The sequence below is a fragment of the Amyelois transitella genome, chromosome Z (genome assembly GCF_032362555.1).
Source record: "Amyelois transitella isolate CPQ chromosome Z, ilAmyTran1.1, whole genome shotgun sequence".
In the NCBI taxonomy this organism is placed as follows: domain Eukaryota; kingdom Metazoa; phylum Arthropoda; class Insecta; order Lepidoptera; family Pyralidae; genus Amyelois; species Amyelois transitella.
Window position 1 is genome coordinate 2,935,423 of NC_083535.1, and position 19,146 is coordinate 2,954,568.

Genomic DNA, 19,146 nt, shown 5'->3' on the forward strand with positions numbered 1-19,146 from the left:
TGTTCAGTAGCACTGAGACGGAGGGGTGGCTCGGATTGGCTGCCCTCAGTTCATCGAGCGAGAGCCTCAACGCGCCCGGCGGCTTCTTCACGCTGCCCTTGAGCTATGCGCGCGCGCACAGACAACACAAACGGACGAGGTGGCCAATTGACGCTCGTTATAATGTGCACGTCGCCTTCACTGATCATAAGGGGCGCGGATTGGTAGCGTAATGAGAATGTAAAACTTTTTATACAGTCAAACTACTAAAAATTAAAATAATATGTGTTATTTTTATACTACTACCTTGAGCAGAAATATATTCGCAGCTGACCCCGCCATATTACTGCTTCAAGAGTATACTAAAATATAAAGTTGCCAATAATTTACAACTCAATAAAGTAGTGGGCCTTTTTATGATTCCTTCATTGACAGGTCAGAAAAGTTTCTGGTCAAGCTTTATAAGTATTTATCTAAAAATAAAATAAAAGATTGACATTTTACCTTAATCTTAACAGTTAGAAAATTTAACTTTATAGTGTCTGACATTACGCTGCCAATACGTCAAGTTGCATCAACTTTGTCCGCGTTATAGCCATTCGATATGGTATCGTGTACATGGGCCATTTCATTGTGGGTCGTGCAGTGGACGCAGACGCAGTCACTACATCATGCCATAGATCATCTTCACGCATAGGTACTGTGCACAGCTAGAGCACATGCGAATCTCAATGTTACTCCATAAAGTTCATATTCCCACGGTGATATTTCTAATTTCATACATTGTCATAATGGACTGTGTTGTCTGTACACATTCGTGATTAAACGTCAATGAAACTGTACATTACATTACGTCACAAACGTCATACATGTACGTATACTCATTGGGATGATTTTTTTATATATATTTAGAAGCTAGTTATTGAGTGTTTATTTAAAAAATATTAGCAGCTTTTTTGAATACAGGATTGTTTAATTACTAGACTAAATGCAACGTTAAAGATAGGTTCTAGTTAGAACTGCATTGCTGGTGTGAGCAGTAAATTAATTTCTGTTTTATAAAAAAAAAAACCTTAGTGTTTTATACTGTCCAATAATGAATAGTCAATGGTTGCTTTTTTGAAGGATTTTAATAAATACGAATCAGCAAAACAGTTTCGTTAAGTTTGTTTCTTCGTTTAGAACTTTATAAGAACGACTGTAAATGAAGCTTCAAATAGTAAGAATGTATGCCCGAATGTTTTTCTTTACATAAATTACATTGATTTAAAAATTTAAATAATAAAACATTTTACGTGATGTTTTTCTACTCAATGGAATATGAAAATCCCTGGCTTTTATTAGTGAAATGTTATCCAGTTATAGTAGTGCATGATGGTACATATATTGAAATTAATAAAAAAAGTACAATAATAAAATAGAGGTGCAAAGCACATCTCAAGGAGATGTAATTTGGTAAATAGAATCCTCGAGGAAGATAGAGTAGCTGGGAGAAAATATTATGAAATATATCCTAAGACGGATAATATGAAATAAAAAAATTGGTTTTATATATTTATACATATTTTCCGGTGTTTTTTACTCCAACATTAATCATTCCTTGAACAGTGCTCTCTTCTTAACGGCGTGTCCAGAACCTATATGGGGGTAAAATTTAGTATTAGAATGTATGCTAAAGTCTTTGTGTATAATATCTAAAAAACCTAACGGAAGCTAAAAACAGGACAGAACTCAACCTTTTTCAAAAAACCCTGCATATTGTTATAATATGTAACAGCAGAATGTCCCTGGGTAGATTATTAAGCTGAAAAGCAAGCAAAGCCACACTTCAAACAATCGTAAGATTTTAGGAAAAGGAAATGTTGAGTTCCGTGCTGAATTGAATTACCAACAGTTTTATGTTTCATTATGTTATACGGCATAAATTTATAACAGCTAAGGCCTGTTTTGGATTGGTTAATGTCTCAACTCTGCGTGTTTACATCTGCAGCCGCTCGATGTAGATAACTTAATTTTGTTTGCATTCAAAATTCTATTTCCTTTTCAATCACATGAGCAACTTAGGAAGGAATTTACACTTATGAGGATAAATCATACCTACCTGCCATCTACATGTAAAGCTAGTCTGTCTCATTTAATAGGTGCTAGTTGATCAATCGATGTCGCACTACTACTATTTCAGAGTGTTACTTTAAACAGCTTCACACTCTTCGAAGTTTAATTTAATTCTCCTTTTTCTGTGTTATCTATTAGAGAAGTTGTTCATATCAGAGAATTGCTTTATATATTTTCATCATATTTGTTTTGGAACGCTATTTTTTTTTCAATTATGAATTTTTCTTCGAATTTTTTATAAGTTAATTTTGAATGTGTTTAATATACTTATACAATGTTTACAAAATTCAATTATTTTTAGCACCATGTATTCTCATTTTAGATCTATATGTTATTACTATGTGTATTATACCAGTGGGATTTTTGTTTGTTTTTGAAAACATATCCATATTATCCATTATATATGTTCATCCCTTTATGTTCCTATTACGCGCTTCTTAGATATTATGTACATACTTGTCTATTTGGTGTTTAATGAGTTTTTGTTATTTGAACAGAGGTTGGACGCTTTATCATTTGTTATGTTTTTCTTAGTATTTTTGTTTTCATTGGTAAATTGTATGAAGTGGCTTTGAAATGTGTATAGTAAAATAATTAAATGGCACTGTTATGATTTTTTTTTGTAGGAGCAACAAGTTTTTATTTTTTTGTAGATTTGATAATGCATTAAGTATTTTGAAATATTTATGTAATGTGTATCGAACCACATATATTATTTTAATAATACTGCTCATTTTTAGATCCGTAGTTAATTACAAATTCTTATGATTTCATTTGTGACTAAAGTAAACTTTAATTTGGCTAGAATTGTATAAAGGCCATTGTACACATTAGGTCAAGCATCAATTAAAACAAATTAAATTTAAAATGTTCATTTTGAAAACCATGCAAGTTTTGTAGTATTATTAAGGTTATGTTTTTCAGTAGAATATATGACACCTTTCTTAGGATAGGATGATATTTAAATTCGTACTTTAACACTGAGGAACAAGATCCTAGATGACATAACTGACAGAACTATTTCTGTGTATAGTGTTATTAGTAAGTTATAACTTGACAATACGACTGTTTGACACAGCGACAGCGCTTTGACCAATCTGTAGAGTGGCCTTTAGACACATGCATTTATGAATAATGTAAATAACAAAGGTATTTAGCGACCGTGATCACGCTACGTCTGTAGCAAACATATCCGCTGCAACGCACAAAAACTACGACAATAGAAAAGTACATAAAGGATAATACCTGTCATTTACATTATTTATAATGCAATTTAAAAATTCAAAAGGAGAAAGTATCAATGTTTACTGCATACACAGTTCGTCTCCCGATTCGCTGAGCGAGCGCAGCGGCGGGGAAGCCCGGGGTTCGCAAGCGTCGCCGGGATCTCTTCATAAGCTAGCGGTGCCCTTGGCCCGGTGCGAAGTGCCCGAGGTCCGGGACGCCGCCGTCAGTGCCTGCGGGAACATCAATCCGGATGCATTAAAGTGAGTAATTATGTCCAATTGGAAAAAGCATGCTTACAATTTCAAATTTAAATTATATTCAATAAACTGCGTCGAAGTCTCCACTTTTTCCAAAGTTTGCAATCAATTGAACTATAGAAATGGTAGTCATAATATAAAATAATAGAAATTTCATATTCTACTTGAAGCTTTAGGAGTGAGTCGGTGTCATCTTGCGTCACACGCAGTTTTCTGCGCTTTTGGAAAAACTGTCAAATGATTCACAGAAAGATGCAATATGAAAATATTATGTTTTCACAACCATCAGGTGTGACGTCACTTTGACCAGCACTTCGAAAGTGTTATTGCGACTTTTATGAGTGGAATAATTTTTGTAGAGATCTGATGGAAGAACTGGTGCCCCTTCTCCGGGAGGCAGTGGACAGGAAGCAGGAGAACATGAGGAGACGACGACGGAGAGACGCACTGAGGCTGCATCTGAATAAGATGCTGTTGCTTATAGCACAGAAGAAGACATTTGCCAACAGGTAATGAGTTCATAAATATAATGATAGTAATTTATTATACAAGAGAAAAATGACACAGATTGAGCCAGCCACAAAGAAAGTTCGACACTTGTGTTATGGGATAGGCACTAATTCAAAGATACTATATTTTCCTTCTGGCTGTTGCATCCTTACCTCTCTATGATTCTGGTATTAGTGAGATGTTTTTGCTAATCGTAAGAGTATCGTTTAGAAATCGAACCAATGTACATAATTCCAAAAAGAGTCTGTGTGCCTACTAACAACTGTATATCCTGCATGGATCTCTTTTACGTGGTAATAGAGGCGGATTTACAATAAATTTGGGTAGGTTGGATGTGCTGTTGACTGTGCTTTTATCGTTCGAACTCAGACGATATGGAGTAACTGAATTATTAATTTTAATTCTTATCCCCAGCCCATTCACATTGGAGAGTGGTAGTCTCCACCCGACGCTCACGGAATATCTCGACGGAGTGCGTCTGTGTCTCGAAGTGGAGGCGGAGAAAGATGCCCCGGCCGCGAGGGAACAAAGACTTACATTCGCAGACTTCGTCACAGAACTGATCAAGAGCTTCCCGTGTACGTATATTGACTGTATGACGAAAATATTGTAATAATGTTGATGTCTTGTAAAAACTCTTGCGTCGCAAACTATGTAGGGGAAAAGGAGAGTAACTGAACTAGCTAACGGCAATCTAAAAGTTATTGTAAAACGTTTTTCTTTTTATGTTTAATACTATTCACGAGAACTGAAGAGCTTACACCATTTGATTTTCCAAAGTAGGTACTAAACAAACTCTTTTTTCAACAGTGGAAATGTACGGGTCGCTGATGAAGAAAGAATTGTGTCGCAGTTTGTTCTCACTGTTCTCCGGCTGGTGCGGACCGCTGGTCAAATATCTGGGCAGTTTGGTGCCTCAGCCAGTCGTCTCCGAGATAGACGAGAGACTCAACTTGTCTGCTCTCAACGTGAGTATAAAATTTACCGAGTTTACGAAGAAGCTTATATAGAACACTATAATCTGGTCAAAAGTCGAATGCCTCGGTCAGTCGTCTCCGACATAGTGACTGTGTCGCTGTTTGTTTTATTGAGACCCTGGTCAAATACCAGATGTCTCCGAGACTGATGAGAGGCTCGACTTCTCTCTAAAGTAAGGGTGTATGTACTGGTTGATGTTAATAACTTAACATTAAGACAACAGATAACTTTACTGGTGTATCTTACTTATATTGGATCATGATGTATTATAATTTTACCGTTTTACTGGTTGAACAGGCAATGAGCGCGCTGGTATGTTGCGGGCCCTGTTTCGCCCCGAGTGCTTTAGCGGAGGACGGCTCTCTATATCCCTGGCTCAGCGAAATGCTCTCTTCTACCAACGATAAGGTACTTTAAGAATGTTTTTTTTATTATTTTTTATTATTATGTATGTAGCAAAGGTGTGAAACGAAATTCGTGTCATAAGCAAGAGGAACGTCAATCAAAACCACATGTTTTTATATGGAACTTTTGGTAAGACGCACATATTGGTTTGACCCATAGTCATACGCGGACCCTGGGCCCTCCCTAAGGCTCAATCGGACCATATGCTATGCTGATTATGATCTTGAAATCGTTATTATATACAACCACCTGTCCTATCAAAAACCAAAGATCTTTATTCAAAATGTGTGGAAAAGAACAGCAATATCCTAGCAATGTTTTGCTTCTTACATTTACGAAATGGCGCGTGAGACAATCTTCCTCCTACTGGAGTGTTACCCAGACATTGATCCACTGTTGGACTAGTCTGTGGAAAACTGCTACAAATACTACTTTAAGAAATTAACGTAGACAAAAGTATCCTAATCTATGAGCGTCAATATGGATCCGTCTCTGCCTACCATGCCGGGAGAAAAGCGTGAATAAGTATGTAAGTACTTAAATTTCGGAGTTGATACCATCTGATACCATCGTCCCTCATATTGGATTGTTACTGAAACATTGATCCACTGTTGGACGGGACAAAAGACAAAAAATATCCAAACCTAAAAATGGATCCAATATAGATCGTCTTCAGCTACCTTTCTAGCGAAAGAAGCATGATAAATAAGTATGTTTGTATGTACCTTAGATTTACGAGTTGGCACGTGAGACGATAGTCCTCCTGCTGGACTGCAACCCAGACATTGGGCCACTCCTGGACTGGACCGTGGACAAATGCTTCACGGGTCCGCCACGCGTCGCTGACGGCTGCTTCATGGCGCTCGCCACCATTTTTAGTGCAAGGTAACTCAATAGCAGCTTTTTAGGAATATCAAACTTTATTATATGGAATACGACACAGAACCGAATGTAGTTTTATAAATCATATGTAAGTACTACTTAGTATTCTGATGCGTGATAATTGATAAATAAACAAAAATGGACGACCTTTGTATGCGCGGAACAAGTGTGCGTGCTTTCGAAATCGCTAAGACGTAAGGAATGATGTTTGGAATCAGAAGATTTTGAGAACTTACTGCCTATTAACGGTAGAGTCCCGGAATTTCGGGAGAGTGGTAACCCTACGGTCTGCCTATGACCCATTAACATACCATGGAAATTTTTAATTCACTGTTTCTTAAAACATGTCAATTGAACACACAAAGAAAACTTTCTGAAGAAATGGTCTCATTCTTTCGCTATTGTGGTCATACTACTTTCATTAACGTCTGCCAAGTTGTTCCCAACATTTTAAAGTAAGTCATATTTGTCTAATAGGTGTTCTAAGTAGCTTCATTGCTTTGTCTTTCTCTGATTACAACCACCTCTATGCCAGAAGATGAATCGGGAGCTCCTTCGTGTAGTATTCTGATTCACCACACTGATTTCGCGGAATTCAAAACGATCCTCATATCATTAAACACTATGATAAATGATGAAAGTAATTCCCTCTAAAATTTAAAAGTAAAAATAACGTAAACAATTTATTACTACAATAGAAGCAATATACATATTCTCCCGAACAAACTTTAGCAAATATTATTTCGTGTTAAGGTTTAAAATCCACAATTTTCAGGCAAACTTGGCTTACAAAGGGTTAATAACACCGCACTTAGAGGTTTTAATAACTAATGTGTTACGAAATGCCGGGCCGGCTTCGCGAAACGGCGTGGGAACTGAAACCTGATAAATTAACAATTTACTTGGGCGGATTGGTTAAATTACAGTTGTTTATTATAAACGTACTGTAGATATTCAGTGCCACTTTATTTGTATTTAAGTGTTGCAATAAAACTAATTAGGAGGTGACACGTTTTTTGTTTTCATTAAAATTTCGATATGTAATTAATACGAGTACAAAAGATAAATAAATCATTATTCAAATGTATGACAACGATGTCTACCTATATAAAGCATGGAAATCGTTGTTGCATCACACGCAGGTGAAAAGTATTCATATGTAGTATATATATATAACGTTATGGTGTCACAACCATTAGTTGCCACATCTCATTCATCAGTATTTACCACTTCTATATCTATGTAGTCTAATATTATTTCAAATTCTATGATAAATGCGTTTTGTCTTCGGCCGACTACATTTATCAATCTAATCATACACGTTCGTTGTAATAACTTTTGTCTTCATAATTGAGTAATGCTTTCAATCTGTTTGGCTCTGAAATTTTCATGCCCTTTCAGTTTTATTGTGATTTTAAAGTTTTTCAATCTACTGAAATTCACATTATTAATCCGAATTTTGAAAAATTGTGGCTATAGGTATTTCACGAGGTTAAAATTAGAAGTCATTTCTTACTTTAAATTTTTCCATGAATTTCCAATATACTTAATTTACGTAAGAAATTATTTAGTAAAAACTAAACTACTAAAACTGAACACTTACAGATGTAATGTTTACAAAATATCATCAACAAACAAATAACGCCACCACCGTTCCATTAAGCAAATAAAAACTAATACCAACAAAGGTTTATCGATTATCATAGTTGCAGCCGAGAGGCATCATCTATCCGTATAAATGCGGCTTAATGAAAAAGCAGGCTGTTTGGATTGCAGTTGATCCATGTCCAATCCAATATGACGCCACGGGGACAGATCGTGAAATCCCATAACGGACCCCTGCAACACGGCTCGCCGCTTCATTTAATCCCATGACTTTAATTCCATTGTATCGACAGGCGATGAAACTATTGCTCCGCCAACAGGATAACAAACTATCCACCATTCACCCCTATTAAGGCGTAATAGGAACTAAATTGAAACGAAACTGGCGGGCTGGTAAGCTTATGCGTGTACACCTAAATCAAATAAACATCAAACGGGTTCAGCACAGTCTAGACCGGTCGAAAATTTCTAATTGCAGAAGCTTTTGTGTTTGCGATTCATATAACGGAATTTGGGGATTAATAAAGCAACCTTAGTTGCGAGCTTCATTCAATTCCCTGTCCGTCTATATGACAATGCTAGAAAACGCCGGAAGCATCAACCACGTAAAACAAAATTCTTTTTAATTGCCGTTTCCGTAGGAATTTTGAAACTATTGTGAATACTGTCTCTGTGGGGAATTATGGGAAATGCTCTCTTAGTGCAACACTAGACCGCATAAGAAACTCACATTCCAATTTTCAAATTTGTAGACCCAGCTGTTTAGGTTGTGAATTATATGCCAGTCAATCAATAAGTTTCTTTTTTTATATATAACAAACCATTGATTACTGAGCCATTTTGCCTAGCAGTACTTTACAAAAGTGCAGCGATCCATGTACTATTACAGGCATCGATTCACCAGTCGGCCTTATAAATAAGCGATTCTGATTGAATTGGCCTTATAAGATCGCCTTTGTAGACCAGCTATTGACCTAAACGCTTTGACAATGGACACGGCTTGCGATGTTCACACAACAATACATGTTACATAATGTCATATCATGTTGCAAGTTTATTTTTGATGTGACCTATTGGAATTATTTATTCAGGGTCTTCGGCGATTAAGGTCATGCGTTACATTAAGACTGCAGTTAAACATTACTAAGAGGTCACGCGGTGTGCATTTTAGATTTGTACAGTTTTCCTCGAGCTTTTACTAGAAAAGTTTATATAAATAAATGTCGGAAAGATCAATGTAAGATATATCTTTGCTTGCATACTTTTATTTAACTCATGTAACTATTGATTGACTTTGAATAAATTTGTATTTTGATGAGGTTTGATGATGCGTAATGAAGGAAAGTGCAGTAGGTATCATATATAATATGTATTATTTATAAAATTCTCGTTTATTATTAACCTTATTATAATTTTTTTATGATTATGGGTTTTGGATGTTTATCTATACATGTATTTATTATAAAATATAAGATCGTTGAGAATCTTGAACTTTTGAGGCTAACTCAATCTGTGTGGTTTGTCCCGTATATATTATTTACTTATAAACGGGCCCCGGGTCCGCTTGAAGGGTGCAATCGTTACACATGTTACGTTTACGTCCCCAACAAGGTAAACAGAACCATTAGCCTCTAAAAAATTCAATGGACAGTTTAGTTGAATGACTAGATGATGGAATTGATGATTATAATATATATATACTTTTACATGATCACTCGAAGAAGACGCAATCACGGCGGCGGTAATATTTACGTGTAAATTTATGCAAACTTTCTTGTAAAAGCTTAAGTTGTCTATTAACTAATATTAAAACCTTGACCCACTTATCTAGGGAACACTTCTAAGACCTTAATGACTTCTAAGTTTCTTGGCGCTGTAAAGGCTTTAAGATTTAATAAAACATCTCTTTAAAATGCAAATTGACTTGTAAGTGAAGTAGGTAAGTTTTTTTTCCTTCGTTGTCCTCGATATCAATATATGTTAGTGTACGTGGACTAATTAAAGGCGTTGACATCGTTCATAGGGTTGCACTTTAATATATTACATTTGAGCGTTGCGACAATAAAGGGCTAATAAAGGGTTTATTTTGCTTTACCTTGTTTTATAACAGAGCATTTTTTCCAAAAAATGTGCTCATGTATCTTATGATCAATTTTCATGTAGACGCTTCATATTTATAATTTTGAACCCACTCTTGCCCCCGTAGCATGGAACAAGCGACGCCGTTTTTATCGCGCGAAAATCTATTGCTGTTTCGCTTTTCATTAACGTGAAAGGGGCAGCGATAGTTTTTCGCGCGATAAAAATGGCGTCGCGCGATCTATACGGGGCTGGATTGTAGTATTTGGCAACCTTAGAACCAATATTATATGACCCTATCAAAATTGCTTTCGTGTTTAACGTTCAGAAGATGACAGCATACGGTAAATGAAGTCTGTCAAGAAGTTATCTGATATCATGTTTAGACAAGCTTCCAACTTCACATGCACTGACTTTATAAACAATCTAGTTTCCATCATGTAAATAGGTACTCACTCTTTGTTATAAGAAATGATGCATGCCTAAATTGAAAAATTGGTATAGATGTTATGTGACGAACCAAAAGTAAAATCGTGATTCAAGGGAATATCGTGATCAATAAGGGATTTAAAACATTTGATATTTTTTTAAATTTGTGACTGAAACCTTTATTTATGTTTTTAATGAATACAGGTATTTGTACTGGATCGATTTTGAGAATATTCAGCACAGAGACAAAGCTTTCGGGAGTATCTTAGCTTATTTTAGTTTCTGGACCGACTGGAACGCGAAAAACGAGAATTTTTATTTAGAATAGGCTATTTGACAAAGTTCTAAAAACTATCTTAGGGTATTTATTTGTTTTAAAGGAGCCCTACAAAAATACTTTTCTGCCTTTATTACAGCTATTTTATTAAAAAATCGAAAAAGAAAATGAAATATTCAAATATGCCGCCAAAACGCGACTTTTAGCAATATGGCGGCCATGGCATGCAGTGACGTAAATTTCGTATAAATATCATACAAAGTATGTTGGTGTTTCGAAAAGTTTTGATTTTCTCTTGTTTTATTTAACTTGTGCCACGTCATATGTGTGAAAATTATTGAAATGAGTTCCTATAAATGTTGTGCAGTGCCTCGATGCACTAATACAACAATCAAATCTCCTACGAAACTGTTTTTTTCTATGCCCATGGATTTGAATATTCGCAAGAAGTGGTTTCAGATCATGATCTAAGATCTGTGGTTACGAAAATATACTTACATTGATGTTTTCACATTCCTCAGTTCGGCAGCATAGAAATCTGGATTGTCTTTGAAGAAGGCGCCAACCATTATTGCGTCCACTTTTAGTAGGTTTCGACTGTCAGCTTTCGCGGAATTGGTTTCCATTATTAAATACCTATGTTATCTGAGTAATCCTGAGCGATCAAACACTTATAAAATCTTAAAAAATAATAGCGAACACTAAGGAACGGTACGATCCACAGTCTGTTTATGGATAATTGACGTCATAATAGAAATAGCCAATCACGTTCGTTTTTAGTCACGTGACAGCTGCATATAAAAACCTAAATTTCTGAGACTGATTTTGTTAAAATAATGCAATATTTTTATCTCGCATTAATACAAATCGCTCCAAAAAAATAATATTAAGACTGATGACATAAAAGAAATGTATATTTTTAATACAGTCAAATAGCCTATTGGCGAAGCTTCGATTTAATATAGACACAGGCCTATGATGCCAAATACCAATCATATCATAGCTTGCAACCTTTGATATAACCTACGAAATGTAAATAGTCCAAGCTTTCATTACTGACGGTTACGCCTTCGCCGGCCGATATGAAAGATGAGATGAAGCGCTCTCTATAGACAAACCGACTCTGTGATGCCCAGTTTCCCAATTTCATTGCCTAGGGCGCAGGGCTAACCAAACCTGGATGGCAAATATTGTGTTACACTGGCCGTCTTTGATGTTGCCGGCCGGCGGCTGCGTTTGATGTTTTGAGTAATAGCAGTCAATAGCATCACGTAGGTAATCTCGGCTTCAGCTCGTCATATGTTTCATACTTCTATGCTGATTTCACGTTGATTGAGTCACAAAGGATAGTGTAGATTCTTATTATGATTGCGGTTCGATTTATGAATAACTGAATTAGATTTTGTATTACGCTCTTGTGGACATTAAAAGATATCTTCATCGTAACAGTATGTATGCTAAGATGTAGCTTGGAATATATACTGATAAATGCGGTTTCGGCTTTAATATCAATAGATGCTTCGGTCACCTTTTCGTTTTATGTCTAAAAACAAATAAAAGGTTTTACAACGCGCAGCTGAAACGTTGACAAAATAAAATTACACTCGCACAAAGCCAAACCATTCCACTATTGCGAAGTTTTATTTTTTCGAAAATCTATAGTGAAAAATATATTGGTAATATTTGCTAACGCGTAAATATTTATTTTTTTGCAATCTGATGTAAAGCGTTTTTCCATCATATTGCAATTTAGAGTGCTCGAATAATAAATACTGGAAATTCATTTCGGTCGAAATGAAACTTTATTCAATACGCAAATAAAATAACATGAAATAATCCTATTGTACAAACTTACATATTGATATTGGCGGATGTAAATTCAGTATAGCCTAGCTAGTGGGCTGTTTGTCTGTCAACTTATGCTTTCAATACGCCTAAAGCTTACGAGAGTAGTGGATTCTATTAACACGAAACCTTGTTGCTGTAGCTTCTGAACCTATTGTCATTGTGTTTGTGAGCCTAAGGCGATTATTACATTGCATTTGTACCTACCTCGTGCGGGTTCACACTAGCAATACTAGGGTTTATATTGGAATGGTGCATGCCCAATAGATTGTTGAGAATGTTTGCCATAACTTAATCCCTTCCCTAGTAATTGTTCTTCCTAAGATGGGTCTTCTCTTACAAAACTATTGGCGTTGGTAGTTCCTCGTCATACTTGTCATATTGAACTTAACATATAATTTAATCATCATTTTATTGACGTTAATCTCGGTTGCGTTCTCACCGCTTTGAAGAAGATCTGAATTATTAGAATACCAATAATACCATTAACACTTGTCAGGTACTAAATACCCGCAATTCTTATTCGTCAGTTTTGGCTATTGGCGTCATTTTGCGCAGCTAGAAAAAATATCGCAATTTTCTACATTCACTGGTTTTAAATAGATCACAAATAATTTGGTCAGTTCTTGTATTGACATAATAATTTGGTGCCCAGTCTCAAAGGTCAACACCGGTCCGCAATTTACAGCGTCCAATACCACGACGAAAATGATTGAATAAGTTTGGCCACCCGTACCTTTATTATATTAATTTCGCAACATAAACAGATAAACATCATCAAAGATGGTTTATTGAAGTTACTAGCTAAACTGTCCACGAGTTACTGTGTCTCAGTCATGATAAAAGATTTTGACATTATCTAGATATACCTAACTGAGATAAAAATAATACGGTAATACATATGCATATTATATTTATAGCGAGTGGCGTAAGTGTATGACTATATGGGTTGATAGAAAGCTAACTACAGGCCCTTACGTACGATACTTATTCAAATAATTTCTAACAAAACTTTAACGGTCATGTACGCTAGCACTTGTCATTAAATGTCGCAGAACTATCATTAAGCCTTTTATGACTTCAGCAAAGAACAGTTTCTTAGCTCATAATTCTCCGTAGAAATCCCCTTTCAACGCTATCTTTTAATAATATCCACTTTCAACCATTTACGAAGTATTTCCTTTGGTGGAAATTTTCCATGAATGTGTTCCTTTTACATCGTATTTTTTATTTACAACGGTATTTTTATTAAAAATTTTGTTTTGACTAAAAAAGACAAAAAGCGCAACTGAATAAACTGGTTTGCAATAAAATTATTATCCTCCCGTAGATCCCCTTTCGAGGGCCGGACCAGTACGATTTTGGTCTGTTATTGTCAATTACACCGTACTGATATCACAGAGTTAATCACTGCATAGTATAAAACAAAGTCAATTTCTCTGTCCCTATGTCCCTTTGTATGCTTAAATCTTTAAAACTACTCACCGGATTTCGATGCGGTTTTTTTCAATAGATTGATTCAAGAGGAAGGTTTATATGTATAATAACATCCATAAAATTTTGGAGAAATACTGTTATTTTTGAGGTTTCTAATGTGATGTCGTTAATTATCTTATTTTTTTCGCTTACATTGCAAACGCAGGCTGAACCCTAAGACATTTATCAAAATAATGTGCTAATTATTTGTACACATTAAAAAGGTCTACAGAAAACTCCGCGATGGTATATGTCCTATCTCTCGTGGATATCCCACAATAACATTTTTTTTACTTTTTACGCCAAGTAATGGCAAATTTTGAAGCGATTTTAACCAATACAGCATTTATCCTTATCCAATTAAATAGCTTAAGTACATTGTTGATTTGATATAGATCTACATATATGGACCTTACAGCACAAGTTTTAAATGAATATTTTCGAAGATATTACAGATTTAAAATTACGGGAAGTAGCGCTTGCGGCGGTACTGGCCGACTTCTGTAGTGTATTTAGTATCAGCATTGCACCCGTGCGAAGCCGGGGCGAGACGCTAAGCAAACGACGCTAGCAAACAAAAATCAGAACTGACACTCAAAGCTAAGTTCAAATATAAAATATGCATGAAAATTTTCAGTTAGGTATAGTGGGAATCCGACCTATGTTCGTGTAAGCCTAACCAAGCTGCAATTTTTCCAACTTAGCTATCGAGGCCGCTGCCCACTCGGTGCACCGATATAAAAGCACCACATATGAACGTTTTTGTGTCAATGTCAAACAATTGCTTATCGAATGAAGGATAATCGATCTAGACCAACTTCAGTTTCTAAACTTAACCCCACACACAACCTAAGTGCCTTTCAATTATTCATCATCATTACATAATGCGCGGCTCTATTTTTCTTTATTTTCAACATTCATTACTTCATTCAGACGTTAATTCACATGTTATTAATGATTTTTCATACGGCAGGCGAAATCAAGTAATATACTAAATTATAGGGTAGAAATGCTAAATTATACACTAGACAGGCACTTTCAATATCTCTTCAGGGCATGCCCGTCATTAATAACTAGAACATGTAACATCTTCAACCCCGTAAAGAATAAAGGCGTAATTATGTCTATATGTTTGGTTGTTTATTTGGTTAGGCTCACCTATGGCGTACGTTTAGCTGTATGGCTTAATGATGGAAGTTAGATTCAAATAGTCATAGGTTGCTTGCCTTGCTTGCAAGTTTATAAGCCTATCCCTTAGTCGCCTTTTACGACATCCATGGAAAAGATATGTATGTTCTTTTCTGAAGTGCCGGAAATCACACGGTATTCATATATCTAAATACGGAAAAGAGGCCACTGACTGACTGATTGGGTTGCATATAAACGCACTGTAAAAACCGCTGGTTTTAGTGATTTGAAATTCGCTATGTGTTATATGTCTATTTCACGCGGGCAGAGACGCAAAATTAATGTAGAAATAAATACTTATTTAACATTTTATTCCAAATCGCGTGCAGGCGACAGGGCCAGACAATAGTGATACTGTGCATCGTCTGAATAACCACCTACGCACAATTGATTTGTCAATAGCAAATACCCACTTATCTGAGAGAGAACCAATAAATGTTAGAATTTATTTACAACACAATGTGGACAATATCCAGATTTGTGTGGCGCGAGGGAAAACATCGCGAGGAGACCTGCACATTCAGGCAACTAGATGTAATCATGATCGATCCAATACGGGTTAGGTTCCCCTGCAAAGGTTGCGGAGATCAGACTGGAATCGCTTCGTATAAAAACCAGACTCACCCCATCCAGGATTTAGGGTCAAAGGCATACCCTGGGCTCCTTTCCAGAGTGATAAGGTTGCATCCGGGACTAAAGCCAGAAGGAAGAAGAGTATAATATCCAAAGACACATCGACGTTATTTAGGTACCTCTGGTACCAACCTCTTACAACTTGCCACTTCTTTTGCTTCTATGGATTTCTGAATTATTTCTCATCACTCTTGTCAGCAACGATTTACCTAACGTCAAAATGGCCATGCGATTGGAATACATCGAATTCTGATATTGAAAATAAATAGTTTTTTAGTAACTGTAAACACTAGAACGTACACCGGATATGTTTTTTCATATATTGATAACATATTCAAATTCAACATGGAAATTGCTTTTCGCAATATGGAGCAAAGGAAATTAAAGTAAAAATTGATCAAATGCGTGTGGGGCCACGCGGTTCGAATCTATATAGTTTTAGTTCCCATCACAGTAAAATATTATTAATTATACTCAAATTCAGCGGCATTTTTAGATAAAATTTTGAAGCACATTATAAGTCGGTTGACTCTCTAGAACAAGTGATGCCTAGCTAGTCGTAATGGTTTTCCTTTTAATATATATTTTGAACATAGGAGTATAATGAAACAGAAAAAAAGAGGAGTTAACTGTTTTAAGAAGAAGAGTAAAATGTACTTTAAAACTCAGTTGTGTAATTTTTAACCCTTACCTCGTCACAGCTTAAAACCGATTTCAATCTCAGCTGTTGGTTTAAAAGTTAGTGTTCTGTTCGTCGTCAGAACAAAGTCCTTTACGTATAGTTGGTGAAATCAGTTTATCTACAATATGTGCTTAGTTGGTATGTTGTAATCTTTTTAGAACAGCTATGTAATTTTGTTTTACCTTTGTATATTGTTTAAATATGCTTGTAGCAATTAAAACTTGAACCTTTTTCCTAAATGAAGATACTTTTTATTATTATTTTATTTGTATCACATAATAAATCTTTATCTTTTAAACATAATTCAATGTCAGTGGAGGATCTTTGGCGGAGTGGTAAATTTTAAATAAGTACAAGCTGTATGAGAATACAAGAAAAATGTATTGACAATGCGGACACAATTTAAGCAGCGTGGTTGTTTTTTCCCCAACACGTGGATCATGGCTATAAATATTAAAATGTGAAGTGTGTTTAAAAGCCATTCTGTAGATTAAGAACTCTACGAAATTTTGTGAAAAATTAGTAGTTTCCAGTAAATTGATGTGATATATCAAAATAGATGATAGATGAGAGATATAGATGTACATAACTTCCGAAATAGTCATTTGCAATTTGTCATGAATTGAAATGATTGGTCTATTGAGTCTATAGTATTGACCTATCATCTAAAAATATTAGTCTATCATGTGGACAGTTATTGCGCCTACCGTCCGCTTAACCGTGCGACGGGTGTAACAATATGATAATCGGGACACGAGGACCCAATCATCAAATGTCCTGTCGGATACGCCGCGTCTCGGTGCCCCACATTGAAATGATATTGCTGTTTCAATTATTACATAAATGTATAACGGCTTCTCCCTTACGGTGTAGACGGAGGCAATAGATACAAGAGTCTTATACACACAATTTTGATTCCCAATCATTCTCTCTCTCTCTCTCTCATCTTGGCGTGTTCCGAGCTACCCACACTGCCATTAAGCTTCGGCACCAGCGGTCCGCTGTGATTCTCATTATGTTACTAACTAAAAGATGAACCCACCTTTGGGACTATTATAATCAAAGGTTCGCTACGTGCTGACCGAAGTGAAAGACATTAAAGAACTTACTACATACTTTGATCAAGTCGAGGTCGTCCTGGAATAGGCTAAATCTGACCTTAATCAACGACCTTGACGATGATGCAAAAGAAGTATGCTGGGTGTTATTGTGCCACTTTACAAAGGAAAAGGGTCACAACTGGACTGCAAAAATTATCGTGGTATAAGCCTGCTTAGCGTCGTCGGCAAATTGTATGCTAAGGTATTGATTAATAGAGTCAGGAATGAAACTGATGACAAAATATGGGATGCTCAAGCGGGATTTCGAAAGGGAATGGGATGTACTGATCAGGTCTTTTCTTTGCGGTGCATAGCCGAAAAGTTTTTGGCCAAGAGTCAAAAAGTCTATTGCACATTCGTGGATTTGGAAAAGGCCTATGACAGAGTTGAGAGGAATGAATTGTGGTCAGCACTTTCTATGCATGGGGTGAGCAGTCTCTTGATACGAGCACTGAAATCCTTATATGAGGATTCGAGTGCTTGTGTCAGGATAAACGGAGCGCACACTGAGTGGTTTAAGATTGAGAAAGGTGTTAGGCAGGGATGTGTTGCGTCACCGTGGCTGTTCAACCTATTTATGGATAGTTGTTTGACAGATTTGAAAGAGTCTGAAAGTGGATTAAGGATGAATGAATTACTCGTCAAATGTCTGCTCTATGCCGACGATCAGGTTATACTGGCGTCATCAGCGGAGGAGTTACAGGAGATGGTAAACTGTATGCATGAAGCTTTAAAAGAGAAAGGAATGAAAGTGAACGTAAGTAAAACTAAAACACTGGTTTTTGAAATGGAGAAAGAAATGACAGCATGTAATATTTTGATTGGAGGAGAAAAAGTTGAGCAAGTGAAAGAGTTTGTATATCTAGGATCAAAGTTTACATCAGATGGCAAGTGTGATAGTGATATTGAAAGGAGAGTGAACGCGGGGAACATGGTGAATGGAGCTTTGCATGCCTTTATGAGCAGTCAGAAACTATCCAAAAAGGCTCGACTGGCTGTGCACAGGGGCGTGTTGGTCCCGACATTAATGTATGGGAGTGAAAGTTGGGTATGGCAAAAGAAGCACGAAAGCAGAATAAATGCAGTGGAAATGAGAGCGTTAAGGAGTATGTTGGGTGTGAAATTGAGTGACCGGATAAGGAACAGCGTGATAAGGGAATGTTGTGATGTGAAAGAAGATGTAGTTACAGGAATAGAAAAGGGTATGTTGAGATGGTTCGGTCATGTGGAGAGGATGAATGAAAACAGGTTGACTAAGCAGATATACAAGGAGAGTGTGGAGGGAAAGGTCGGGGTGGGAAGACCTAGACGAACATATCTTGATCAAATTAAGGACGTCCTGGTGAAGGGTCAGGTCAAAAGTGCCCGAAACCGCCGAGCTTGCATGAAGAGAGTTATGAATGTGGATGAAGCAAAGGAAGTATGCAGGGATCGTGGCAAGTGGAAAGAGGTAGTCTCTGCCTACCCCTCCGGGAAAGA

At 36.3% G+C, this 19,146-nt stretch overlaps 1 protein-coding gene across 5 annotated transcripts in view; it reads left to right on the top strand.

The window, feature by feature from the left end:
• Positions 1 to 19,146, top strand: part of LOC106130562 (protein furry) — a 137,085-nt gene that overhangs the window by 11,996 nt on the left and 105,943 nt on the right. For 4 of the 5 annotated variants that reach the window (XM_060953642.1, XM_060953644.1, XM_060953645.1 and 1 more), the window contains exons 19-25: positions 11 to 139; positions 3,414 to 3,581; positions 3,938 to 4,087; positions 4,503 to 4,666; positions 4,899 to 5,056; positions 5,364 to 5,474; positions 6,202 to 6,356. In XM_060953642.1, coding sequence (XP_060809625.1) covers positions 11 to 139; positions 3,414 to 3,581; positions 3,938 to 4,087; positions 4,503 to 4,666; positions 4,899 to 5,056; positions 5,364 to 5,474; positions 6,202 to 6,356 — 1,035 coding nt within the window. The remainder of the gene's footprint in view (positions 1 to 10; positions 140 to 3,413; positions 3,582 to 3,937; positions 4,088 to 4,502; positions 4,667 to 4,898; positions 5,057 to 5,363; positions 5,475 to 6,201; positions 6,357 to 19,146) is intronic. The other variant, XM_060953646.1, reaches the window with a different exon arrangement.